The sequence below is a fragment of the Gasterosteus aculeatus genome, chromosome 13 (genome assembly GCF_964276395.1).
Source record: "Gasterosteus aculeatus chromosome 13, fGasAcu3.hap1.1, whole genome shotgun sequence".
Classification (NCBI taxonomy): domain Eukaryota; kingdom Metazoa; phylum Chordata; class Actinopteri; order Perciformes; family Gasterosteidae; genus Gasterosteus; species Gasterosteus aculeatus.
In genome coordinates this window covers 18,371,422-18,398,805 of record NC_135701.1, presented here as the reverse complement: position 1 = coordinate 18,398,805, position 27,384 = coordinate 18,371,422, and the positions used below count along the sequence as shown (strand labels likewise).

Below are 27,384 nucleotides of genomic sequence, written 5' to 3'. Positions count from 1 at the left end.
CCTGAAGACTCGTAAAGAACTTAAACTTTTCAGACAACAACATTTGCAGCATACTTGGTCTAACAAACTAGAATCCAACAGGGCTGATACGCAGAGCTGTACCTGAACTGTGGTATGATTAACATACAAATAGTACAACATCATATTGTTAGATTTGTTATTATTAACAGAAGCGTCAACTCCTTTAACACGAGACAATGATCCCAACCGCCAAAATAGACAGGTTTTGCACGGTTCTTTACTTTTAACGGGTCGTTCTTCATGAAAACCAGGTTATATTCTTCCATAGTGTGTGAGTGCAAAACCCAACATCTTTTTTTAACACGTTTTGGCCGGCGGTTATTGCTGCTGAGGTGGTTCAGTCTTTCATTACATTTAAAGGGGGGCAATTACTTTTCAGATGGATGATCTGATTGTTGCCTCGCTTTGTTCCTCAGATGACGAATAACATGTGGAATTGGGTTTGGTCAGAAGACCTTGGTCCGCAATACATGCAGGTTGATGATCTGAAAACATTCTGGTTGACGAATATGCAAATATGCAGCTGTAGCATTTCTTTTAACGATTACAGAGCAACATCTGACCTTTTCTCCAAAGATCCTCTGACAGATGCCGTTCTTCGCCAGCTTCTCCTTCACCTGCCTGGTCAGCTCAAGCGTGTCCACCTCCCGGTACATGTACATCTCGTACTGCTCTGGAGTCAGCGGCGGCACGGTGGGCTTTAGGGCGCGGGGGATGTACGCCGGGTAGTAGGAGAGCCTCCCGGGGCCGGGTCCGGGGGACTCGCCGCTCACCGACGTGTCCGACTCCACCTTCACCTCCGCCGGCCGGCCCGAGCCCAGCTCGTCCTCGGCAGCGGACGCCTCCTCGCTGTTGGGGGGGCACTCGCCGTTCTCCAGGCGGGGCCAGGGCCGGGGCAGGGCGGAGGGCCCGGAGGAGGACGAGGACAAGGAGGGCGAGACCGAATTGAAGCGCAGCGAGCTCCCCATGCCACTGATCACCATGGACCCTCGCTCATGAGACCAGTGCTGGTCAAAGTAGGAGCCCACCTCGCCGATCTCCGACTTGACCTTGCGGATGATGTTCTGGACAAAGGCGGCCGGGGAGAGAACGCTGAGGGGCGTCTGGGGGCTGCTGATGGGGTTGGCCATGCAGACCGTAACGCAGCCTCCCTCCTCCTGTTTGATGGAGATGGGCGCGGGCAGGACCCTGGAGCGCTCCGGGGGCCCGAGGCGCTCCACCTGAGGTCCCGAGTTGGCGGACGGGGCCCTCCCGCAGGCCTCCATCTCCATCAGCGCGTGCTGCTGGGCCTCCATCTCCCTGCGGGCCTGATCCAGGATGTTCTTTATGGTTTCGTCAGAGCTGCTGCCGGGCCCGTTGCTGCTTCTGCCCGATGAGCTGTTCAGAGACGACTTGCCTTCACCTAAACAAGAGAAACCCACACTCTGACACGGATGCATTCTCAATGCATCTTCGTAAAAAACGCGCGACCATTACCGCAAAACGAATTGAGCAATATCGGCCCTTTAACCATGACGTACGACTCGCGGCTCCATCCTCACCTCCCCTCTGCGACTGGATCTCCTTCTTGGCCTGCTCCAGGATATTCCTGATGGCGTCGTCTGACCCAGTTTCAGGAGTTCGAATGCGCGGAGTGATGCTCCCTGCCACAGAGGGTAACAGAAAGAGATAGAGGAGAGAGGAGCAGGAGGGGGGGGGGTGGGGGGTGGGGGATGAGTGGGATGGTTGATCAGAGAGCAGTTCCAAGGCTTTGCTTTTGACTGGTAGATCAATGGCTGCCTTTGAGCGCGTGCTGTCTGAGGTTGCAGTATACGGGAAGCTCAACTTTCAAAAGCTGTGAATCTAGGGAGAAAACAAAGTTTAAAAGTGAACACTACAAACACGGCAGAGGAAGGCGCGGTGGAGTCAAGGATGAGGTCCAAGTAGATTAGAGGGTTTAAACGTACACAGGTCCAGAAGCTGAGCCACTGTAATAAGATGGCATGATTACATCTGTGCCCAAAACCTGTTGGTTCATCCCTTGAAAACTTTCAAAACAACCTTTTTTGCAACTTAGTTTCTTATTTAATGAGATGACCAAAGCCAGGTACACAGATTTTCTCAAGATTCTTTTTAGTAGCTAAACGGGCCACAAGGATTTGCTTAGAAAAGGCAAAGACATTGTTCGAGGAACGTTTGCTTAAGTTGATTTTAGCAAACGTTCCTAAAACAAGGTTAGACATATTGTATTTCTTGGGGACTATATTCAGTTGCAGATGCATCTATATTTGTTGTTGTAGTGAACATTTCCAGCAGCAGGACGCTTTGACTCAAAATAAACCACAGAGCCCATGTTCATGACAATGAAGGAACCTGTCATTCAGCGCAACAGCGTGGCCCCCTGATGTGTTTCTGGGCAACAATGGAGCACAGAGGAATAAATAAAAAATGGTTTTGGTCTATTCATAGATCTGATGGCATTAAGGATTATATAGAATAAACACCCTTGAACTGTTGTTGTAAACATATGCAGAGGGTGAACATGAGTGACATTCACATCAGAAATACGGTTAAAGAGGTGACTTTATTGCTGCATGGATTCTTTGCATCCTTTCCACTCACCTCTCTGTCGGACCTGGATGGTCCGCAGCGCCAGGATGTTCTGCTCATCAGAGAGGAACTGCTTCATCTTAATGAAGGGTTCTTTGCCCTTCACAGTCAGCTTCCTCCAGGGTTTGGGTCTCGCCAGGATCTCGCTGACGGAGCCCTGCGAGAGGCCCAGCACGTAGTGGCCGAACACGCGCTGGCCGATGTTGTGCTTCAGCAGCTGCTCCTTCACCTGGAAGGCGATCTCCGCCGTGTCCACTTGGTCGTCGTCTCCCGCAGTCGAGCTGCCGCTCTCAGACTGGTCGCTGGGCAGGCCGGCGTCGCCGCTGCCCGACCCTACGGAGCCTTGGGTGGCCGACATGAGGGCGGCTTTGGCTGCGTACAGGGCGGTGGGAAAGGCCACGAGGGCCTCCTTTTTAAAGTGTGGGGAGAGGAGCTGCTTGTGCAGGACGTGGTCCCCGGACAGTCGCTCTCCGGAGCACGATGACGCGGAAAACGGACGGGGCAGATCGTGGCCGGCGGAGGAGCCGTCCAGGGTGGGCGGACCCGCGGTGGGGGAGGCGCGGCCGTCCGCATGAGAGGAGGACGAGTGCGAGCCGGGCGGCCTGCCGGTCTCCCTGCCGGCGTCCTCAGAGCGGTCATCATCTGGTGACAGCAAACACGTGCTCAGACACAACGCATTCTGCTTCAGTGCGAACAAACCCAGGGAGGATTATTTCTAGCCTTGAAAACGCAAATTCGTAACAGATTCTGATCAAGGCTGACCAATGACCAATTACATAAAGGTTTCTGGAACTTGCTGCTTCTCGTTGAGAATTGTTTGGTTATGAATTTAAACTAGATAGGATAAAACGTAAAAGACATTTAGTTTACCGATGCTGTGCAAAACTCTGGCTTTATCCACCAGGTATTTGTGAGATGGAAGAAAGGCCTCTTTATCCAGCAAAATAGCCTCTGCAGCCTTGGCAGAATCCTAAACGCACAAACAAACACACAGAAGAGCAAAAGCTGTTAACTTTCAATTAATCAATTGCTGCAGCTGTAGATATCCTTATAATTGATGACGATCAGTGAAGCATTCAATGCCACTGCACTAGTATTTCTTCCTTGACACCAAGAGCACATCAAGTACAAAAGCAGCAGAGAAAGACTGGTCTGGTTAAACTGAGCTGGTACAGGAGCATATCTATGTATATGTATATATATATATATATATATATATATTAAATACCTGTGATGAGCTACCATTTGTTGAAGCCATCTTCATGACCTTTAGGATGCTACGGAAACAAAAGTGCAGAGAAAGTCATTTCATTTTGGGACTAAATGAGATTTTATTGTGGATGACTCTCAAATTCAGTCAATATCAAAATGATCACCTGAGTTCAGTTTTAATCTCCTCATAATCCATCTGGGTTTGCAATTTAGCTTCCAATCTCTGAAACGGAAAAAAAGGACGTGTTTAATTTCACGCGGACGAGATCCTCGTTCGTCATCGGAGGACCGAGGAGGCGTTCGCCGCGTTCTGTCACCTCTCCCGTGTCGCAGCCACTCACCTCGATAGCTTCTGTCTTGTAGGCCAGCTGGCGCTCCAGCTCCAGGATCTGATTGGACGAGGTCTCCTGAACCTCCTGAAGCGTGAACTGCAGCCGCTGAATGTTCTCGAGAAGTCGGAGGATTTCGCGGTCTTTAGCCAGCAAGGCAGCCTCCAGCTGGGAGGGCAACACCTCGCCGTTCTCGCTCTTCCCCTGACAATGTGAGAAGGAGACTAAGCTTTACAAGGAGGGAGCGAAAAAAAAGGGTGATGGAAGGGGAGAAAAGCTGAGAGGCCAGCCAGCGAATCACAACCTCTGTAGTGTTGATATTATTCAGGTAGTTAGAAAGTCAAAGAATTTAATCCAAGTAACCAGTAACACTGCATTTAAATTTGTGTGCCAATGATTTGTACACATCTGTCCACATCTGTCACTCTGTCCATTTGTTGATTTCAAGAGACATTTATGTTTTAAGACTACAACTACATTTCTGACAGATGAAAAAGGTGATTTTTCCTGAAATTGAAATGTGTTTTTCTTGTGTGGAATTTGTCCTCTACTGGGAAGGGGTCTATGTAGGTCCTTGGGGGTCATTGGGGATTCAATTCCAAGTCTCAGTCTAAAAATACAACAGTGTTTTTTAATAAGCACCTCCTACGGCAACTTAAGCTATAAAGCAACACAATACTGGACAAAGTAAAGGAAGTTAACAACAAAAAGACATCCATGTACATCCAAAATGTATTTATTCTATCCCATTAAACACGTTGGTACTGAAATAGTCATAATTAGCATTTTAATTATTTTAATCACACTGAATAAATATTGTCAGTTCATCTTTAAAGGCAAAGAAGATGCTGGTGGCAATAAGAAAATGTTCCCTCCGGCCGTTCCTGAGATATCGTGTTAATGAGAACGGCGGACGGACGCACAGCCCAGAAACCAAATACCTGCGGCCACGTCTGCATCCGGAGAGGAGCCATTAAAACAAGCAGGGAACTAAGTATTCAGATCCTTGACTTACCAAAACCAAATTGTGGTAATGCTACAAACAAATGTGGCATCATCGCAATTTTAAGTAATTTAAAGGGTCCTGCCTTCAAACTGTGACGTTACGGTATGAATCTAAATTTACTATCAAAAGTAAAACTACTCATAATTCAGGAAAATGCCTCCCTGTCTGTATCATATTTGCATACATTATATAATTATACAATATGGTATCGTATTGTGATGCGAGAATAAAGTAGCATAAGATGGAAGTACTAAAGTAAACTACACGTATCTTATATAACTCTACTAAGGTACAGACCTTAATTCGATCCATTTAGTTAAAATTCCACCTCAGTTTCGATCTGATCAAATATCAAATAATGCCAGATTCTTACCCTGCTGGAGCTCTCAGCTGGGGGGCAGCTCCCTGTGGCGGCCCTGTGGCCACTGGCTATCTGCTCCTTTAGCCTCTCCACTTCCCTCTGGGCCTTTTCCGCTCTCTGTGCACAGACACGGCATCACAGCGTTACCGCTTTCCTGCACTGGCCGCATCAATCGGCTAATGAGATGATCAAGGGGAGAGCGCACACATAAATCAAAAGAGGCGCCCGCGCTCTGAGGTTTTAGAGCCGAGCGAAAGCCCGAGCAGGGGCCCCCGCGCAGACGAGTGCAACCGCTCACTTTATTCTGCTGAGGGGGCTGTTTAGTCGGCCCACTTTATTCCCCAAACTGTTTACCTGCTCTGTCACACCCGGGCCCGCTAATTAATGATTCATTCGGAGAACATTTATCTAGGAGCTGCTGGCGGAGGGAGCAGCAGAGGGGAGAAAAAGAGCTCGAGAGCAGGGAGGGGAGAAGAAAGGAGCAGAAGAAAGGAGGCGGCGGCGGCAGCAGCATCGGAGGCAATCAGAGCGGCGAGATAAACCAAGAACGTCGGCGTTTTGGCGGCGTCGGCATCAGCGGCGCTCGGCGGCCCGCCGGTCGCCGCTGAGCGGAGCCGTGCTGCCGCGGCGCCCCACCGACGGGGGCTCGGGTTTACACTCGCTAATCACACACTCGTGGGAGGGTAGGTGGAAGGGGGGGAGGAAGAGAAGAGGGCGTGGGAGGAGGTGGAGGAGGGGGGCGGCGCGCACACACACACAGGACGGAGGGTGTCTAATTAAAACCAAAGCTTGATTACAGGAGTGATTACCTTAACGAAGGAGCATCTCAATCAAGGAGGTGCAGGGGAAGACTTTACTCACCTGGTTTGCTTTCTCAAGGTTTGCCATGATGGCGTTGACCTCCTCGGCCCTGGAACAAACACAGCCAGTCACATTAACCCGCGGGATTAACCAGACGCGCTCAGAGCCGTTAATGAAGGACGCGCTGTCCTTATTGAACAGGTCCTCCCAGACCGGACTTGAGTTCAGACGGGTACGAATGTAGAACGTGTCACCACAATCTAGAGTGACTGTTGGTTCTGCATCTCCCTTATTTTAGATACTAAAGGGGACCTCGGTGTGGTCTTTTGGTATTTTGTTGGTTTTAGGTGTGCCTAATAAAGTCGTAAATAATCGTAATCACTGGTCCTATGTTGACACGAAAAAATTGTGGTCATGACTAAATTCCTGCAGTGTCATCACACCTCCGTAGGAAACACTTTCCCAGCTTCCCAAAAAGTGTGTGATTTTTTTAAGCAGTAATTTGTTACCCGACAGGATTCCAAAGTATTGTACAAAATAAAAGCAATGCTTTGTGCGTGCACACAAAGCAAAGCCCACATTACGATATTGAGTACAAGGAAAAGGGTAATTTTGGTGGTTCATTATAAAGACTTCCACAGGTCAGTGGAAATCACAGATGGAGTCTCAGTAGATGTTCGCTACATATGATTCACATCCTCAGAAATCCTACATCCCACAATCAGTCTAATTTAAACAGGCGCTCAGCGGGATTATTCATGAGGGTTGTTTGAAGTTCAACAGTTTCATTTTGCACACGTGGGACCTGCTTTTCAAAAGGTAGATGGGGATGAATTAACAAGGCTGTGACCGATTTGAATATGCACGTAGGTTTTTGGGACGCGGTAGTCCTTTTTCCACCAAAAGAAAAAAGCCGTTTCAGCCGAACATCCGTCCTCTTTGAAATTACCCGACGAAACCAAAACACTGTGCTCTTCGGTGTCAAAGCGGTGTGTGGGGCGGCCCTGCTTTCAGAGGGTCTCGGCGATGCCCCGGTGCCGTCAATGAGGCCCGGATAGATGGCGCCCCGCCGACAGCAAACACTAACAGGTGTCAGCTCCACGTTTAATGAACTCGTGCGGTACGGAAAATGTTTTGTATTGATTACCTGCTCAGCTGCTCAAGCCGAAGCAGACAAATTGTCTTTCTTATCAACATTGAGGAAACAGTCAGGGAGAGTAATAAAGGCCGGCCCGGTCGTCACAGGCTGAGGGTCGGGAAAGGCACCGCTCGGAGGGCCGGTGGGTGGGGGGGGTCGGGCACGTCGGGAAGAGTTTGACCAGGACAACACACACACACACACACACTGTGTGATAACCCACAAAACAGAGATGCTCTTTCAAACTGGAGCTATGACCCAGACTGAAAAATGCAACAATCCAACAAAATGGATGGTAGCCGGTCCAGAAACATCGGTTGAAACTGCGCCGTGGATTAAGCCCGGGAGGAAATCCATTAGCAGCGGCTGACTGAACTCCGGAGCACAAACCAAACAAAGGAGTGTTTACTTTGAATGTCTATCGACATCCTTCATACGAGCTCACATTCATTTCAGGCGTGCGGCGGACACTTTTGCGGCCAAAAGACCAGGACGAGGTGGAGCGATTCTTCTCGGGGGGAGGGGGGGGGGGGGGGGGGGGGGTCATGGCCCAGCTGTCAGCGTAAAGCAAACACAGAACTCTCTCTCATCGAACCCCCATTAGTGGCGGAGTCACTCTTTGCCTTTCCAAGGGCCGGACATGAAAAACCTCGAGCAGAGGCGTGCGAGCGCTAGCCAGAAAAGGCCCATGTTGTCGACAACAAAATGTGAACACGGAAGCAGAAGCAGACTCTTACTTGTTCGTCATCTCCTGGTTGTATTTACACCGCAGGTCCAGCAGCTCGGTCTGCGCGGCGTCCAGAGCTGGCGAGACAGGCGGAGAGCGGGAGAAAGTGAGGTATTAACTTTCAAAAACATAAACCCACGACCTCAGAGCGACATTACCCAACTCATTTACCAATATCATTTTTGGCCTCCGCTAATATGTAACTAAAATGTGTGTCTGTTTCGTCCGCCCGCGGGCGACTCGGCAGCTTTTCATCAGACCGACTATTACCGATGACCCGAGGAAGCGCCGTGTTCTGTGTGAAGTTCTTAAACCAAAGGCCGAGCAATGAGCCTATTGCAAAGAGGCTCTGCTGCACTCTTTTCAAAGTACAGGTCGATCTGCGCGCAAGCGTAACAAATGTGGTGACACATTGAACTGTCTGAGAAGTGAAAGAGGACGTCAAACTGCTCCACGTGATGAACATTGAATTCATCAATGTGTCAGTTTGAACTTTTGTCAACAAAGCAGCGTCGGCGTTTCAGTTCGCAGTGAGCGTCCAAGTGCTCTGGCTCAGGTAGAAATGAAATGTAACCGCTGCATTGGCTGTCAGTGTTTAAAGCCCTTACATGAATGCAGAACCTTGATCTTCTCCTCGGCTTCTGATAGTCTGTCAGCCAAGCCCACGTTGGCGCTCTCCTCCTCCTCCTCCTCCTCCTCCCTGGGAGAAGAAAACAGTTATTTCTTTACATCAGGGCCACACCTTCAGAGCCAGAACATGCAACTTAATGCCATGAGACAGAAAGAAACGTGTTAATCCCGCCCTGCGTACCAGCTGGGAACAGCGGGTGTGACAAAGTTAGCAACGATATATTTTACATGTGTCATTACAGCCCAAAATGTCCCCAGGACGAGCTAAATCGGGCATTGTTGTATGAGGTTACAGAGACTAATTGTTATATCATTAAAATTTGAATATTTTTGCCTCAAACAACGCCAACCTGGATTGAGCACAACTTTGCACTGAGAAAAGATTTGGATCATTTACGGGTAACCCATAGCAATTTTTGATTTTATTATACCAGAAACAATATCTTAATCTAAATGTCAGTGCCCTGAGCTGCAGGGATCGGTTGCCGCATTAAAGGTTTAGAAGGTAGCTTATCCAAAATCAATAATTGCTCAAAATGTCATTATGTCCTGATATGTCCCATTTACAGGAATCCACCGAGGGGAAACGACCAATCAGAGCTCTGATCAATCCCGTCAAACGAGGCAGCACCAATGTAAAGATGAGAAGGTTTTTCCACCGGCCGAAGCAAACTTTCTCATCGATAGAATCTGGATTGGTCGCTCTCACCCTCGGCCCTGGTAGTTCTGCTGCGGGGAGCCGGGGGCCCCGGGGGCCGGTGTGCTGTTGGGCGTCATCAGGGACGCCGGAGGGCTGGATTCCGGGGCCTCCTCGGTCACCGCTGCCAGTGAGACTGCACGGCTGTCCTCTGACGGCTCTGTGGGGAACGAGAGAGGCCGCCGTCAGTGGTCCGATACTAGCGGGTGACGACGATGAATGTTATTTCTATTTGAAATATTCACCTTACAGTGACCGCACCAAAATCCCTCCCTGCGAGTAGTTACGCCTCAAAGACCCCCCCAAAGACGTTGTTATGAGCAGTGTCTCATAGAGACTATTTCCTTTCATCCACGTGAAGCCGTTTTTTTCCCCCATTTCTCCAGACATGCAGGTGCATTTCCCAGCCTGCTACTTGCAAATGAACATTCCAACACTTCTGCATTATAATAAATGGCATTCAGGTGGGACGGCTCCCTGACGCTGAGGGTTCTGGGCCTGACCTGTTTTTTCAAGGCGCTCCAGGTGTTTCTTCCAGTGCCCGCTGATCTGTCGTGCCAGAGCCTCGCTGTCCGGGGCCGAACTGTTAAGGTGCTGCAGCCTTTCTTCCAGGGTGTGCGAGGCCTCCAGCACAGGTGCTGGATCTGTGAGAACAGACGCACGCAGAACACCCATGAATCACATGATATGCATACACGAAGAAAAAAAAAAAAAAACAAGAAAGGGAAAAAAGCAAAAGAGCTAGTTTACTGTGTTCGCTGCCTGCGAAGCACTTTGCAGAGCTTTCTGCTTCGCAGTTTCAACAGAGACACACTATTCCACTGAGACTTCTTTCCAAAGAGTGACTCTTAAGACTTTCCCCACTCAGTCGCCTTTGAAAATTTTTCACAGGGCCGGACCCTAATGACACAAGGGCCCTTCCGACCCCTCCGCGTGCACCCAAATCAACTCTAATGAGTCTTCTCATGTGCTGATGAGCAGCAAAAGCAGACAAAAAAAGATTGCCCTGACTGTGTGACGGCGTCTCGAGTCCCGAGTACACACCTAGGCAAAGTGTGGAAAAAGTCTGCTCCTGAAAAGGGGGGCGGGAGGGAGGGGGAAAAAAGCGGGATTCTTTAGCACAACAGAGGGGCTGTTTTGCAATGCATGCGCGGCAGCACCGGGCCCATGGGGCCAACTAGGAGGCTGTTTCTCAGCTAACAAGTCTCCTCTGTATCATTTGATCATTTAAATTATTATGCCAGGAATCCTCAGGAGGCAGCTCGGCACTCCACATCACAGGGCTGTTTTTAATCTTCCCCTTCCCTTTCTTCCCCTCCCGAAAAGTTCAACAGCTCGGAGAGAGAGAGCTGCTCCTGTTGTGTACCTGCCTGCCGAACACCAAAGGAGGTGACTTCTAGTGCCAAAGCACAGAGAGGGAAGCTCAGGGGAGCTCCTTGACAAGGAGGGGGGGGGGGGGCAAGATGTAGAGCCAAGCGGGCGCACACACACACACACACACACACACACACACAGGAGCCCTTCAAAACTCTAAAAGAGGAGGAAAATCGCTGCTTTGCTGCACAAACTTTTCTCCCACAGCTTTCATCCCCTCATCTTAAGACTTCTGTGTGGAACCCAATTGGATCCCTTCTTCAGTTCGGGCACCGACTGAAGTGACTTTTCATAAGAAGTTGGAGCCACAGACGTTTTAAACTTTTCCAGATGCGACGGAGGGAGGGCAAACTCCGAGGCACCGGGCCGCGGATGACATAAACGCTCATCAGAGAGCACAAACTTGCTTGCTTGCGATGTGCAATTTGTTGAAACACCGGCCTTACATTGCAACTCGCCATATCTCCATATTTTTTTCTGACAAACATTTGGGGCCATTTAATTGATCAAGCTATTTTTCCCAGGACCGTTTACAGTCTGCATTCATTGTTACACCAGCTGGGGAGATATTGCATCAGTCACCAGGGACCTCACCATTAAGAGCGGAGCTCTTCTAAGACAAACAGGATGACTTAAAGCACTTCTATTCCATCGACCCACTGTCACAGAAATCACTTTATCAGCCTCTTTCCCATATATCCTTTCAACTTTTAATGATCAAAGGACAGAGATTATAGCTAGGGATCTCTCACACACGGACAAGCCGGGATTATCAATCAGTGGCAGGGGAGTAAAGTAAAGTCAAATTTAAAGTGCGGGGGAAGGAACGTAAGTCTGTATACAAAATTAACCCCCGTCAAAGTAGAGCAGCAGGGAGACTCTCTCAGGGGTCGGGATCTACGCTTACTGGAGGAGTCCGCAAAGCCTGCTGGTAACTAGGTGTTGCTAATAAGAAGCATTTTTTAGAGCAGCTCCGATGGTAAATCCACCAACTAAACCCTAGAATGTAAAAGGAACCCAGCACCAACTTAACCGCTCGCTGTTAGTCGAGAAACACAACGAGTCGCTGCCCGCGTCGGGTGAGTCGCAGCCCTCTGCATGCCGAGCAAGCGGACCCTTCTGCAATTCACCCCCAAGACCCCCGACTGGCCGCTCCTGTCCAGTCCCAAACTGTCCGGTCGTCTTTCTATGATTTTGCGAAGTCTGTTATTACCGTGTGTGAGATGTCCAGCCCGGCATCACGGAGCAGAACACCGCCCGCCAGCCCGCCCATATCTACCCGAAAGTCTGCTGTGAAGGTCTTTAACATCATCAGATTCTCTTTTTAAGGCAAAAAAAAGACATCAGTGTTACAAAACCTTGCTTTCGCATCTTGCTATTTCAGCCCCAGTGAACATATGTGCTAACAAACATTCTTAAGGAGCTTGTGTTTGTGCAGCTTGCTTTGTGTGTGTCATACAAATCAAAATGATATAATTATCAAGTACAGAAATAAGACCCACGCTGTGACAACCACTGACTTTCTAATAGCCAACAACTGTCGGCATGAGATGAGATTGTTTTTGCATATTCTCAGCCGCATGGATATTGAGTTTCATCACTTTGGCTGAGCGATAATGAGGCTGCCCCCCCCCCCCCCCCCTCTGTAGCTGCTTCCTTGTGGTCACTTTGTTGCCGTGCTATTGCACATCTCCAAGCGGGGGGGGGGGGGGGTTACTGTATCTGGCTGATACCCGTCAGACGGCACAGCGGACTGCAGGTGGCATCGGTGGCGGGTGGAGGGAGTAGGTGCGGTGCGGTGGGGGGGTTCAGGACGCGTGTCAAGTTGGGTGGGGGTGGACCAAGGTGGTGCGCGCCAAGACAAGCAGGTGTGTCGGGGCGGTCCGTCTTGGCCCTGTCAGCGATACACCATCATTAGGCGGTGTGGGCGCAGCAGGGTGCGCCATTATGTCTCCCTGGGCCCTGTGTAATTACGCTCTGACATAATTAACCCAGCAAGCCCATTAGCCAAGCATTGGCTGGCTGAAGAGAGAGAGAGAGAGAGAGAGAAAAAAACGCTATAATTATTTGTTGTGCGCATGTTAATGAGGCCAGCTGTGTTCCCATCATACAACACGAACAAATTAATTTACAAGGCTGTGCTCCAAGGTTTTTTCCTTCTCATTCAAAACAGTCTTGTTTTTCCTCCCTCTGAGTGGACTTCAAGGTCCACAAACACGCTCCGCCGCTGCTGCAACAAACAGCAACGCTGTTGTAATATTGTTGTCGAGAAGCAAAAGTGGGTTGAGAGAACAGCGAGGGTTTCACCTTCACAGACAATGCAAAGCGGCACAAAGGTGTGTAGGATAAGTTGCCGCTTCTATTTGCTGCCTGTCAAGGATTAGTTTCGATTAGAGCTAAAAAAAAAAAAAAGAAGAAGAAGCTCGGAACAAATTCATGAACATGAATTTACTGTTTGCGGTGCATTTTAAACCAACGAGCATTTGATATGCGGATGGCAAACTGACGTGCCGCTTTACCTTGATGTGGGAGGAGGAGCGAGAGAAATACGAAAATAAAAAAAGATAGAGGTGGAATGAAAGGAATGATTGTGGGAAGCGGCGGCTTTTGTGTGTGAACAAAACAAAGCTGAAAGAGAAACTTTTTAACCTGTTCTCTTCAGTTCCTGTTCCATTTGTTTCTCACTGTTTGACAGACTGAAGGACGGAGAAGGAATGACATCAATACCCAGGCGTTTTTTTTTTTTAAAGCTCTGAAAAAACAAAGAGCGGAGTCAGAGCTCGGTAGCATTTGAAATTAACGGCAGATGCAGCAGTGAAAAAATAAGTGCCGATGACACGCGAACCGAACTTCAGTCGATATCTAAAAAATAAAAATAAAACAACGTCTCCCGTTTATGAGACATGTGAGACAGATCACGATGACTTAACGTCAAAAATGCACCTGTCTATAGTCTTAACATTTTTGAATTCCAAGGTTACATCTTACCAAGGTATCTGCCTCCCGGCACAACACACACACACCCACACACACGCATGAGCACATACAGACATTCCTGCACACACACACACACACACAGTAGCTTTCTTTTAAGAGCACACTTTCCTCGTCCCTCTGGGGTCTCCTCCTCCACAGGGATCAGTTGGAGAGGCCCAGCTCTTTTATGAACATAATGCATTATTAAGCACCTCAAACATCTCCTGGGCCTTTGTTTATTACTGCTCTTATTAATCACTTGTGCATAATCTCGTCCCGCCCAGAGAGCTTTCATTTTCCGTCAGCTTTTATACGTCCTTATTCTCCGACAGGCTGCCACACTGCGCCCCCCCCCCCCCCCCCTCTCTTCCCTCTCATCCCGGCTGTAGGTACTCGGCTGCAAAATTACAATAAAGGCAGCTTGCTGTGCCTCGCAGGCCTCTCTCTCTCTGTCGCTGGTGCTTGCTTGTGTACATGAAAGGTTGAGGAAGGACAACTATTCACTGTGCATTTGAATGACTCTCGAATTACGGAGGGTCAGTGAGTTCTGATAATCTCATCGCCGAGGGAAACATCTCATGCGAGCATGTGAGGCACTTATAACCATCTCATTTCACAGGAAGACACGCAACATAATGTGACAAAAGGCCTCTTGCACTTGTGCCGCGCTCTGCAGTACCGTCGGTCACCACTAGCAAGCACTGCTGTCATAACATTCCACACACACGCACAGAGACTCAAACACCTCAGACCTGCCGTAGGCCCCGGCACACACACACACGTAGAGAGGTGTATTCAGATCAGAATCTTCACAAAGTCTCAGCGAGCTCCCCGCTCAGATAAAAGGAGCAGTGTTCTAAAGCAGAGAGTGAGTGGGGTGGATCCTGAGGGATGAGTGTGTGCTCTGAGAGGAGGCGAGGAAGAGCAAACACCTGGAGCGTCAGTCTCAGGGCTACGCCCCTGGCGACGGGGCCTCGCCGCTCTCACAGAGGTGGCGACAGACGCGGGCGTTCAAACGCCGCTCGCACGCGCCCGCACACTCCAGCAGGGAGGAGGAAGAAAGAAGGAGAGGGAGGTTGGTGGATCTCTGGGAAACCGATGAACTCGGGCAGGAGCTGCCACTGTTTTTCAGCGTTCAGTGATCAGGACTTGTTTATCTGCACTGATCAAAACCGCGCGGAGGTGATATAAACATTGTTAGGGAGACACTGTTAACGGGCCTCTTTCAAGCCCCAGACTGGGTAGGAGTCATAGTGCACAGCATGGGGAGATGTCACACGCGAATCAAAATACAGAGCGCTAATGAAACACTCCAGTGGATTGACATCCCGGCTCAGGGGCCTCATGAAAGGCAAGAAATCACTTCAATCACTCGCATCAAGAAGTTATTTCTGTTGTGAGCTTCCTGTTGCGTTGGTGCCGCCATTGAACAGGAGCATCGTCTCGCATTAACAAAGAGAAGCGGTATCGCGCGGCGATCTCGCCGATGTATCGGATGCGTTATTTGTACTCGATAGTGGACACGGCAAAGTGGATAACTGATATGTGACCAGATGTTAATGATAGCCGGATACAACAGGTCACATATTGAGCTGCTGCTGTGCCCCTCCCCTCACTCCACCTCCCCCCCCCACCCACCTCCCTCTTCCTTTCCTTGTGCGCCTCTCGCATGCATTAACTCTGCCGTTGGCCCGCTCTGATTGGACGGAAGGTCTTAATGTCGGCACACAAATGAGCATGCACACACACGTCGAGAGAGAGAGAGAGAGAGAGAGAGAGAGAGAGAGAGAGAGGCACTTTCAAATGAAATAATAGGAGGGGAAAAACGTCCTGCAATGAATAGTAATAACTGCATTAAGATTAACGAGCGTGGCGTGTAAAGAATAATTGCCTCTGTCAAAAGATTAAAAATACACAAGCTGCAGCGTTTGTTGGGGGGGGGGCGCTTGCTGTTGTGTTTGAACGGCAGAGAGGAATGAAGTGGGGCCACTGCCAAATGACTGTCCTCCGGTGTACCTGGAGTCATCCATTCTAGCGGGGGGGGGGGGGGGGAGTTGTGACCTTGGACACCAACAGCAAGATGTGCAGTGACAAACAGGCTCAGGATACTGTCGGCCCGCCCCCCAGATGGCACAGGCTGCTTGGGCCCGGCACACAGAGATACTCTCAACGGTCTGACCTCGAGAAGAGAGGTGGGGGGGGGGAGGTGCTGTCGACTATTGAAAGAAACAAATGTCTGGATCGGCCAACACTATATTTTTGCCCTCCGTGATGGAAGATGCAATGTCAGATTGCGCAATCAATGAGTGGTAATTTGCCGCTGGGAGACAAAGACCACAAGTTGGACCCGGACCAATTGTCATCTTAGCGCATCTTTGGTTTTGTCATCATCTTTGTTGGCCATATTTACGGCTGTGGGCGGAACAGTGCTGCTTCGGGTCAATGTCCCGGGACGTGTAGACGTGTAGAAAAGAAGAGGCAGAAAGAATCTGACATGATGGGTCTGTTTTATTTGATTTATTTTGAGATTTTATTCGGCCACTGAAATTGCTTTGACACTAAAAGAAGGCGAGGAAAACCTTTTTCTTTTTGGTATCAGAAGTGACGCGGGAGAGTGGAGCTAAATACAACTAAACGTAGAATAAGACATTTTGAAGATTTTATGATTAAAATGTGTATAAATTTATAATAAACAACAACTTCCAGACCAGACAACAGCAAGTTATGGCTCTCATCGTTTTTTTTTTACATTTTTCTACTTTTGTACTTTTACTTTTTTTACTTTTACTTTTTACCTTTACTAAATGGGACAACATCGCGCTGTATTGATGATTAGTACTAATAACACGACTGACCCAGTGATGGAGACTCATGTTCACAATGAACATGAAGGGAATCAATCAGGTAAAAAGCAGGTGCATTTTTCTCAATCACACTTCTTTGTGTTCCCCCCTGATGGCAGAAGGCGGGTCAAAGGCCCTTCTGCATTGGCTTCACTTTGAAACCAGCCAAGAGAAGAATACACCTTTCACACTTCCAGGCATTGGGGGAGCTGGTTTGTTTGCAAATGTTAATCCGATGAGAAATGAATGGAGGCTACAACTTATGTAACCTGTTGTAAGTTGCTGATTTTTCCATTGAGCAAATATTACATTATCAAAGTAATTTGATAGATTTCTTTGAGGGGGGAGTAACTTAAGCACTAGGAAAGAAAACCACTGGCTTCCTTTTTTCCAGTGAAACAGACTCCCTTTGTAAAGTTAAGGTCAGATAGAAGTCACATGATGCAACCTGACGCAGGAGGATCTACTACTGTATTCTCAAACAAATCACCACACAAACACTGCGTCTACAAAGAGACTGAAAGGACAAAATGTTGGGTACCTCGAAAACACTACTTTTTATTTACAGACAGTGGTTCCGGTGACAGTGGCCTTTCTTTTCATGTCTTCGCTGTCTTTGTTCTTGAACATAACAAATAAGTTGACTATTTTCAACTTGAGGGGGGGGTGACAAAATATATCCCACTAGACGCTCCTGGGCTTCAATTAAGGCCTCCAAATAAAAGGTATAGGTCCGAAAATCAAACTGAATAAATCTTCAAAGAACAGTATTTCTTATCAAGAAAATAACTCCATTCAAAGTGTGTGTGTCTGTGCGTGTGTGTGTGTGTGTGTGTGTGTGTGTGTGTGTGTGTGTGTGTGTGTGGCGGTGGGGATGGTGGTGCAATATCAAGCAGGGCACTTCAAGGAAAAAATTGAGACCTTTAAAAGTCACTTGCTGCCGCCGCTATTTCTCTGACGCAAGACTTTTATCTCGTATTCATTGAATCCGTAAACAGCATTCTCTACTCCTGCCACAAGTGTTCCTCTGATCCACACCGAGATTGGGCCGCATTTCGCTGCCGTCTCCCGCAACAAAGAGCAACACGGCCCTCCCCGAAATAACAACCCAATAAACACACAGCGCGTCTTTCCTCCGCTTCAACGCAGTGCCTTTGCCCCCCCTCCATTTGGCCTCATCAGGCCCGCGTGCCACATGAAGCCAGACTTCAGTAGGCATTTTAATTGGCCCCTTCACAATCAACAGCAGAGCTCCTCGAGGATGTGTTCGCTCCTCAGCCGGGCTGCACTCGAGGACCAGCGCTGGGTTTTTGAAGTGGCCTCACGCAGAGTTTTGGAAACCACTCTGAGAGCACAGACTTTGAAAAAAAAAAAAAAACAGAGATAAAAGCCAGAGGGGTATGGGGTTTAATGTCGCTTATAGCCGTGTGTGTGCAACATATCTATCTATGGCACGGAAATTACTTTTGGGTTTGTGTGTCTTCATATAAACATGACATGTCTACTTTTCCACTGATAGTGGTGGAGGTTTGATGGGTTGATCTTCGGGAAGAAATCTTTGAAGGGGCGAAAAGATAATTTTGTGAGTGCGTGTGGTGTTTGTAGCGCTGCTGCACCTCTCCGGTCTTAGTGGGAGACTCACCTGGGGCCTCGATAAGCTGTTTGTAGACTCCCAGGAACGCAGACTCGGCCTCCTTGCTGCGCTTGTTCAGAGCAACCACCTGCAGCGGGGAGAAGATGTCATTAAGTAAACATCGGCTGATATTATCCTGCCGTATGTCTGGCTCACAGTGCACAGAATATTTACATTTCAGGCATTTAATTGATTTTTGCAGAGAGCAGAAAACACTTCAAATCCTAAACTGCCAAAAATGAATCGATAGCGACGAGAGCAAAGGTCAGCCTCACAGCATCCTTCCGCCGAATGAAACAAACAGCCCTGCACGCCCTGTATATGCATCGTATCTCCAGCACATAAAACAGCGAAATACTGTGCAGTTTTTGTAACGTTGTGCATAAATATACCAACCGATAAGCAGTGAAACTACAGAAACAAGGCGTAAACTATGACAATATCCGCCCTGTTTAACTGGCAAGCAGCCGCATGTCGCACGGTGACATTTGGCCTGTTAAACGTAGGTGTCGGCGCTCGCTCTCGCTAGAAGGCTCGCCAGCGACGGTGGCCTCCGTCGCCGGCAGCGCTCGACACCTGCTACCCTCGGCTCGGCGGGTGATGCAAACCAATTAACAATTCATTAGGGGGGGACAAAGAAAGCGAATTAGCCGCCACCTGGCCCCATGGAGAGGGCACCTGCGCTAGTGGCTATGTGGGTTACGCCGCTACCCGGCACAAGTCTTCGGCCCCGTTGGTGAGTCAGAGGACCACACGTCCTCTACTCCGCAAAAGTAAATCAGATCAGCCACGTCCAAATGACCGCCCCCCCCACCACACCACCTCCGTAGGCAGGCGGATTTGAAATTATTGCCATCTATTGTCGGTGTCATTTCTGTCACTGTTGATTGCAGCCTCTGTCGGATGGGCTCGACGCGCACCACGGCGGAGGGTGGCGAGAATGGCTGCTCATCGCCAGCGTGACCCGCTCTCGAAAACATTTCATTCCGCCGTCCGCTAAAGAAAACACCGATGAGTACTGCGGCGGTGTGTTGGTGCTGTTTAGTGGCGTTATAAATAAGGTGTGTGGAAAACAGCCAGGGGCAGAGAGCCCTTGATTTACAGGAAATGGCCGGCGTCTTCCCTCGGGAGGCATAAAGACAGCATCATGTTTAAAGAAAATATCATAAAGATCAAACAAATTCCCCCCATCACTCCCACTTGGAGCAGCTCGGAGGAGTTCATGGAAAATGGAAAAAGGCTGGAGCCCGATCGATACAGAGGCAATAGTCTGGAGCTCTCAGCCAGCCGCCCCCCCCCCCCTCTACTCTGGTGTTTTACTGAGCTATACCCCGATTTAACCCCCCCTCCCCCCCACACCCGTCGCCCGCTCCTCCCAGGGCGTGACGTCAGTGTCGGCATGTTGGTTCACAAACTGTGAGAGTGTGTGAAGCCCTGTTTCCGGCGTTATGTGTGGTGTTGGCTCGGTTCGCTTTAACCCCACTGATGAGTCGCCTTTTATGTTTGCTGATGTTTTTATGACACCGGCAGCCAACAACAACCTCCCGCTATTCAGCATTTTGGGACAACCAGACAAACAGGTTTTTTTTTTTTGTTTATACCTGAACTACATTGCCACTAGTGTACGGTGGCTGAACCTAATGGTGGTCCTTTACTTTTCACTGACGCAGATACATCAAATGAGGCTCCCCACTGAATGAGCAAAAAGCCTGAGATCCTGCCAAGGCGACGGCTGGAGACACGCGGGGGCCTCCTAGGCCCTCCATCATCCTTTAACGAGAGAACACGGAGATTACCTCCACAATCACACCATTAACCTGCCTACAGACACTCGCAGGGACATCAATCACACGTCTGCGTTCTCACGCTAGCCGCCCGCTACGCGCACAGATACAGCCCCGTACAACCCGCACGCTGAGGTGTCGCGCGGAACACGGGGCCCGATCGGGGGGAATCGTCTCATCTCCATGCTGATCCCACTCCAGCCGGGCACGTAGGGACGCTTGTACGGAGGGGTGCAACTCCAGGGAGCGCCTCGCATGGGATGCGCGATATACTGGTCCGGGCCCGGGCTCCGGCTCGCAGCGCATTCTCTGTTTTCACCCGATTCGCGCTAACGAGGGATTGGGCGAACGGCCGCAGGTTCGTTCTACAGCAGTAAAGCCCGGGGGCGGGAGGAGCGACGAGACAAAGGAAACCTGTTAGCGCCCCTCCATAACTCTTTGAGCTGCAACAGAGTGGGCAGAAGGCGGCCTCTGGGACGGGGGGGGGGGGGGCTGCTGGGAAATACTTACCGATAAGCCTGTGAGGATGCTTACGGAGCGCGCTGCCGTGTGCGTTTAAAGGAGTGCGGTGTGAGAGAGACGAGCTGGCATGAGAAGTAAACGAAGGGGGGGGGAGAGAACGGGCGTAGAATGAAGTGGAGGGAAGCGGAGCGAAAGGCTACCGAGCGGCGCACAGAGTGAGACGGAGAGACAACGGAAAAGACGGGTTCCCATAAAGAGCGCAATTAGCAATTATGCAGTCATCAATTACAATTATCACAACTGGTGATTATGCAATTATCACTCTAAATCACCGTTTTCCCCCTCTGCCGTACCAGTTTGCCACCCTCTGTGATTTGGTTGTTTGAGGACGGGTTTGCGATGACGCAGGTGATTAGAGCGCGCGAGGATGAGGGGGTTGTCTGGGCGGGTGTCAAGGAAGAACCCGTGAACGTACGCGTGGGTAAAAATAAGTGTGCCAACGCCTGGCGGATGTCTGCATGAGGTTACGCAACATGCGAAGGACTTCTCCGTGTTCACGGATACACACCGCTCCCGTCCCGCGGTGAAAGTGGCGGCTGCTTCCGCAGTCCCCCGAAGCCGCCAAATTACCTGTCATCTTCCCCATGATGCAAAGGTCAGTGGTACAATCATAGGGAGTCCATCCAACTGTGCTGCTCACTGAGCGCCCGGTCCGGCCCACGGGCTGACAGCATGTCACAACAACCCCGGTTGTCCCGCTCTGTGCTTATTAGAACAAAACAGCGGGAGGCCCACTGCCACGGCAACGGCACAATTGTCACAACAGCTTCCAGAAGAATCCAGCGGACCGCCGTCAAACATCCAGTCCTCGGTGGCAATTCAGAAGGGTGAGAATAAACATGGGCAAGGCTCTAATGTAAGACCGTGTTAAGCTTCGCTTCTTAAGCTTGGTAAGCGTATTGGATCTTTATTGACACAATGGCCGCCTTTACCTTTAAACGTTTCATTTTCAGCGTCGCCATTTTCAGCCTTGGGAGTTTAATGTCCATTTTTCTTCAACCACTTTTTTTACTTGCACTTAATGACACGATGTTGGTTATCATGTCATTAGGTTTCAGTTAACACATGATCTGTACGTTAGTATCATTTTCCCTTCAGGAGCGAGAAAAAGATCACGCTGGCGTCGCCACCCGGCGCTTCTGCAGCTGTCACCGCCGGCGTTTGTTTGGCATTGAGTGTAGGTTCAGAGGAGAGGGATGAGTCGGCACGGAGTGACTGACGAGTGGGTGGAGGACCACAACCACACACCAACTCCCACGCGACGCGCACACACACACACACGTTTGAACTTGGACGCACGCGCAAACGTGCTCAGTGTGAAGGCAGATTTAATCACGGCGACACCCATCTCGGAGCGGAGTGGCTGCAGCGCGGCGGGCGGCCGCGGTCGTCTCCGGACGCGCTGCGAGATGAGCAGTCAGAGCGCTGACACGCGGCCCGTCGCCGCGTCAATTCCAATCAGCGGTGGCCGTCAGTCAAACGCGCTGCGCCAACCACGGACTGACACCGCCGCCACTTGCAGAGCTGCCGTCTCAGCCAAGCGAACGGCCTCGGGCAGACCAGTGTTCTTCGGTAGCACTGAACCAGCCCCGGTGTTAGCGGCGAGCGGGGTCAGAAGCGCGGCTCGTGGACGCCTCGTGGGAGAAGCTCACCTGAATTTCACACCGGAGGACAGTGTGCGCCGTGTGAAGCAGAGCGACACAGGTTCAAAGGCCACATTAATCCGTAGAAGAGAATGTAGCCGTGCTAGCCGAATGCTAAAATGTTAAATCCAGCAGGTATCCTGTTCACCATGTTTACCGTTTTAGTTTAGCGTGTTAGCGCTTTAGCGCTGAACACAATGTCCGGCCGAGGTTGGTGGGACTGGCAATCGATTTTGCAGGGATTTGCAAATTTTGGTGACAAGAGTCTCCAAATTTATAATAATGTATCTTGAGGTGAGACATGAATGTGCGTACCACATTGCATCGCAATCCGTCCCACAGTTGCCAAGACGTTGTCCTAAAATCTAACTTATGGGGATGCTACGAAACTTAACAAGTACATGATTGCGATGCGTCCTCTGGGTACCACGAGTGTCCGTAGTTTCGTGGTTTCAATCGTGATCAAATTGTTGCTTGGATATTTCAGTTTGGAGCAAGAGTGACGGTTTCACTCGCACGTGAGGCAAGAGAAACCAAGCGAGACCTCGGGTCGGTGTCCCAGTAGAGCGTGCCGCTAATGGCCGAGGCTGAGAGGGCGAGCAGATCTCTAAGGACCAAGGTGGAGCTGACGTGAGCCCGGCGGACGTGACACACGGAGCAGCAGCACGAGAAGCAAAACATGGCACGACATTAAACCGGGATCAAAGGACCGTCTGTCTCCGCCGCGCAGCAGGTGCCTTGTGGGCCCTCGACAGCATCGGCGGGCGGGCATAAAGCGCCGCGCTACCCGCCCTCTCCAACAAAACTCCACCAGCCTCGCCGCCTCGCACCTCAAAGTCGTGGCAAAGTCAAAGTCAAACAGCCGCTGAGACGGAAACGCGGGGAAGAAAACAAAACCTTTTCAGAATGTCTTTGTAGTTCAAAGGACGGGACGTGTCATTTTCTTTGAGCTCGCGCTTTCAAACGTTTGATGCAGCGAATGACCTAAACCTTGAAGGAAGTGTGTCTGCCGAAAACGCATCCATCGCGGCACAACATGAGAGAGCAAGGATTGTGTGTGAGTAGTGGGGGGCAGGGGGGGGGGGGGGCTGCAGAGGCTACGCTGAAGGAGGAACCAGTTGATGTGCTGAGAGGGCGGACTGTGAAAAGGTAGCAAAACGAATGCACCTGCACCGGCTTTCCCGAGGCTGGGAGAACTGTTAAGAGGAGCGAAGAGAGGCGAAGTGTAGGTAAGGGCTAATTATAAAAAATAAAGTACCTCCCATTATCCCGGTGCTGCACTGCCCTGGTGAACAAAGCCACGGCAGATGGGGTGTCATGGTGGCCGTGCCGATGCGAGCCAAGGCCCTGGAGTGGATGGAGCGGGCCGCCGGTGGAGCGGCGCTTGGCAAGAGGGACGCACAGCTGCATATCTCGCCCTCAGACACATGTTGACAGTGTTTCCCTTGCTCTGCCTACACTAGTCAAGGTGAGACAGCATGACACGAGAGGGGGAGAGAGAGAGCGAGAGAGAGAGGGGGGGGGGAGAAAGAGCGCTCCACTATGATGGATAGCGCTCTCCATCCACCTCTCCACTCTCTCCCTCTTAGAAGCCTGGTGACTTTCCAGTGAGGCAATTATCATTGCGGAGTGCATAATAGCCTAATTAATTACAGGTGTCAGCGCTGCCTTTGTTTCAGCGCGGCGGAACATCGTGCCAGAGCCGCATCCGCTAAAAGGGAGCAGCGCTGATGAACGAGCCTCGAACCGCGGCGGGAGAGGACTCGACGGCCCGCCACTACGGAGCCCCGCGTCCGTCGCGAGCCGAAGAGACGGACTGGAAACACGTGGGTGCAGAAATCAGGTCCATCGCTCGCTGAGACAAATCGGCCGTTGTCAATCGCGCGCGACTCGCGGGGAGATCTCAGGTAGGGGGGGGGGGCCCCACCCCCGCCGTCGACTGGCCCCCGCGGGGTAATTTGGTTCCCGAATACAGCTGGAGAGAGCGGCGCCGCGGCGGTTGGCAGCACCATCAACAACGACTCGGGCCTCCCTCACCCGGGCGTTCCTCACAAACATGGCGTATCGTTTGTCCCAGTCAGGTTTGCCGATTTCACTCATTGTAGCGGGAAAGCCGAAGAGCAAGACAATTGCCGAGGAGAGGCAGAGAGAGAGAGAGAGAGGGAGAGAGAGGGAGGGAGACAGGGAGAGGGGGACAGAGAGAAAAAGCACCTAGCGGGACCCGTGAAGGAGGGGAGTGAATGATGGGGCGACTACGGAGGAGAGACAGCACAGAGATTCCTGTTATTCTCCTCCTCGGCTAAACACAAGCACACATGGGCGCAGGAGTTAATAGAACGTCACATTCAGTGTGTGCACAGCACGTGTGTGTCTTTCTATGGGAGGGGGGGGGGGGGTGGGGTGGGGGTGAGGTCGCGGCGGTATAGGCTGATAACCCCTCCACGCCCCCCAGGCGGTGGGGGCTCACGGCGGAGTACATTGAGTCTAATAGGAGCGGGCGCTGCAGTCGTATGCAGCTTTCCCGTCACCCCCCCCCCCTCCCCACCATCCATCACCACCTCCCCCAAATGCGGGGAGTTTTACATAATTAATGACTGTTGATGTTTCCCAGGTAGTCGCCCGGCAAATTCACTCCAGACTCGGCTGCCACCGCCGTCGGTTCCACGAGAGAATGAGCGACACCAGAACAGACAGCTTACATTACGGGCATAAATAAGGCAATTTTGTACAGTGTCTGCAGACATTACCGTGAGGGGGGTTCAGGCCCGCTGATTCGACTTGCTTCAGAGAAACGCTCAGAGAGCTTTTCTGTGTCTCCGAGTCTACAGAGAATTTTCGCTTGACGCGAGCAAAACCCGCTTCCTTTAGTGTTTTTTTATGACTCTGCGCGCCGTTCAGCGCCTTTCAAGATAACAGTCGACGGCTCCAGACGAATGATCATCCCCGTCTGCATGAATCGTTCTAATCGAAATGTCTCTCCTAATACATGTGAGCCTGGTGGTCTGGGTCTGTCTGCTGCAGACCTTTTGACAGGCTGGTGAGGCCTCGGGGGGGGGAGGGGGCCCTGAACGCATCGCTCGGAGCCGGCCCACATCCACACTGGAACATGTTAAATTAAACATTCAAACGCGACACCAAGGGAAAGCTATTTTCTACTGCGCGCTGCCCACTACTCATTATTAATTTGTAATAACCTTTAAGGCTTTTTGATGTCATACATATTTTACAGAGAGATATCACTCCCAGACAGACTACAGAGGGCCTGTCGATGACGGATCACCACAGCGCCACCGAAATGTGCCTTCATCCGCTATAATTAGCACCAGGTGAGGGGTTAAGAGCGATCTCTCTCAGCGCGTGTCTACGCACGCTCAACACACACACACTGATGCATCAGTGTGCCGACATGTCGCTACCCGAAGTTCAAACAGAAAGATGCAAGAGGAGACTGGAGCCCGGAGGATTTCCCCTCAACAAAATACTGCAGAGGGTGTTTTTCTGTTAGAAGACCTGAGCATTTAAAACCACTTTTCACCAAGCAATGCTAAAGTCAACAGAGAAGAAGGAGCCCAGTCACTTCGGCATAAGCAAACAGCTTAATTAATGAAACGTTGGTATGGGATCGACCCGGGAAAGAGGGATGAGTCTCTAACGTTAACCCCCCTCCACCCCCCCTCTCGTATTGGGTCTGTTGGAAGGCTGGCCGAGGCCCATCCCGCTCCGCCCCGGAGGTCCTCTGTGCCCGCTGGACGCCGGCCTAAAGCTCATGTCCGCCGATGCCAGCACGCCGCTAAAAGCTGTAAAACAAATGAGCTCTGTGTGGTTAATGTACACTGATTGACCTCTGCTGCCAGGCAGTTGATGTCATGATTGTAACGACCGGCTTTCCTGCCCGATGACTCCCAACGCGATGTGACAGGCGCGATGTGGCATTTCAATTTGAGTGAATGAAGGCTAATCAGAGGAGATTCCTGTAACAGAAAGCGCTGATGTGGTTTTCAAACGCATGTATGAGCAACTACTGGGAAAACGTATCCCTTGATGTTTCTTAAAGGGGCAACAAAATGACAAAGCAATGGTGATGCGCTTTAGGGTAAAGTGCCAGAGTTTGGGTTTTGAGATGATTATCGCACGAGTTCTTTGCAAGAGTCATTGGTTTGAGGATATTTTAGAGGCCATCAATCTAGATTTAAAAAACAACAGATGACGGCATGTAAAGTAAATTGTAAAAACACAAAACAAAAAAGAATTAAGGACAATAATAAGTGCTGCAGGAATTTCTTTTGTACAGCAAGACATTCATCACAAATAAACCCCACTTTCATGGATTTTGAAGTAGTAATGCAATCGACAGGAGTGAGAAGTTAACTTTAGAATAGGAGGGAACTGCACCACGTTTGCAGGAGCACAAGTTTAGACAGCGAGTCTGTAGAGGCTGAATAACCTGCATTAAGACCAGCAAGCAACCTCCGTAGAGAAGACTACTAAAATCTCTAATGCTCGTTAACCCAAAACTTAAGGATCCCCAGACTCTCCTCTGTGCTGCATCCTTGACCGAGGGGCAACGGGGACCAACTGGTCAGCTGACCTGAGTGACCTTGAAGTGACGTGGGGATGTAAAGTTAAAGATTTGTAGGTCAACAAGTGTTAAAATCCATCCCACAGGAAGCCGGTGAAGGGAAGCCAAGAGGCAAAGCCATACAGTATTTAGAAAGAAATAAGCGATTCGCAAAAGAAGCGTTTCTGAATTGATTCTGATGTATTTTCATCATAGTATTGCAGAAATCCTGGGCCGATGAAACTGATATCACGGCTGGACGTTACCATTACCATTCCTTTTGCTACATCATTGAAAGGTAGACATGCTAACAGCTACAGAAACAACTCTTCAGCGTTATATATAGGACCTGACTTCAGTGGTTACCTATCGGATGCCGAGCGTTACATAATCCTCCATATGCTCCGAGTGCAGGACAATTCCGTACGGGTTATAAATAAAGAAACCCGACGCACGGCGGCAGCCACTGCGATTTGGGCAAGTTCTCACATGGGATGTCATAGTTCTGCAGCGCTAGCCCCACTGCTATTTCAGGCTCTG

The 27,384-nt window shown here is 50.2% G+C and overlaps 1 protein-coding gene across 5 annotated transcripts in view; it reads right to left on the bottom strand.

Moving 5' to 3' along the window:
- The window catches only part of cux2b (cut-like homeobox 2b), a 77,623-nt gene that overhangs the window by 6,499 nt on the left and 43,740 nt on the right, over positions 1 to 27,384 (bottom strand). For 4 of the 5 annotated variants that reach the window (XM_078087285.1, XM_078087287.1, XM_078087286.1 and 1 more), the window contains exons 4-17: positions 18,347 to 18,425; positions 10,015 to 10,155; positions 9,524 to 9,671; positions 8,793 to 8,884; positions 8,195 to 8,261; positions 6,380 to 6,428; positions 5,531 to 5,635; positions 4,164 to 4,355; positions 3,987 to 4,045; positions 3,839 to 3,887; positions 3,481 to 3,580; positions 2,623 to 3,252; positions 1,563 to 1,664; positions 585 to 1,423 (exon numbers count right to left, since the gene is read on the bottom strand). In XM_078087285.1, coding sequence (XP_077943411.1) covers positions 585 to 1,423; positions 1,563 to 1,664; positions 2,623 to 3,252; positions 3,481 to 3,580; positions 3,839 to 3,887; positions 3,987 to 4,045; positions 4,164 to 4,355; positions 5,531 to 5,635; positions 6,380 to 6,428; positions 8,195 to 8,261; positions 8,793 to 8,884; positions 9,524 to 9,671; positions 10,015 to 10,155; positions 18,347 to 18,425 — 2,652 coding nt within the window. Of the gene's footprint in view, positions 1 to 584; positions 1,424 to 1,562; positions 1,665 to 2,622; positions 3,253 to 3,480; positions 3,581 to 3,838; positions 3,888 to 3,986; positions 4,046 to 4,163; positions 4,356 to 5,530; positions 5,636 to 6,379; positions 6,429 to 8,194; positions 8,262 to 8,792; positions 8,885 to 9,523; positions 9,672 to 9,756; positions 9,885 to 10,014; positions 10,156 to 18,346; positions 18,426 to 27,384 lie in introns of those variants that run through there. The other variant, XM_078087289.1, reaches the window with a different exon arrangement.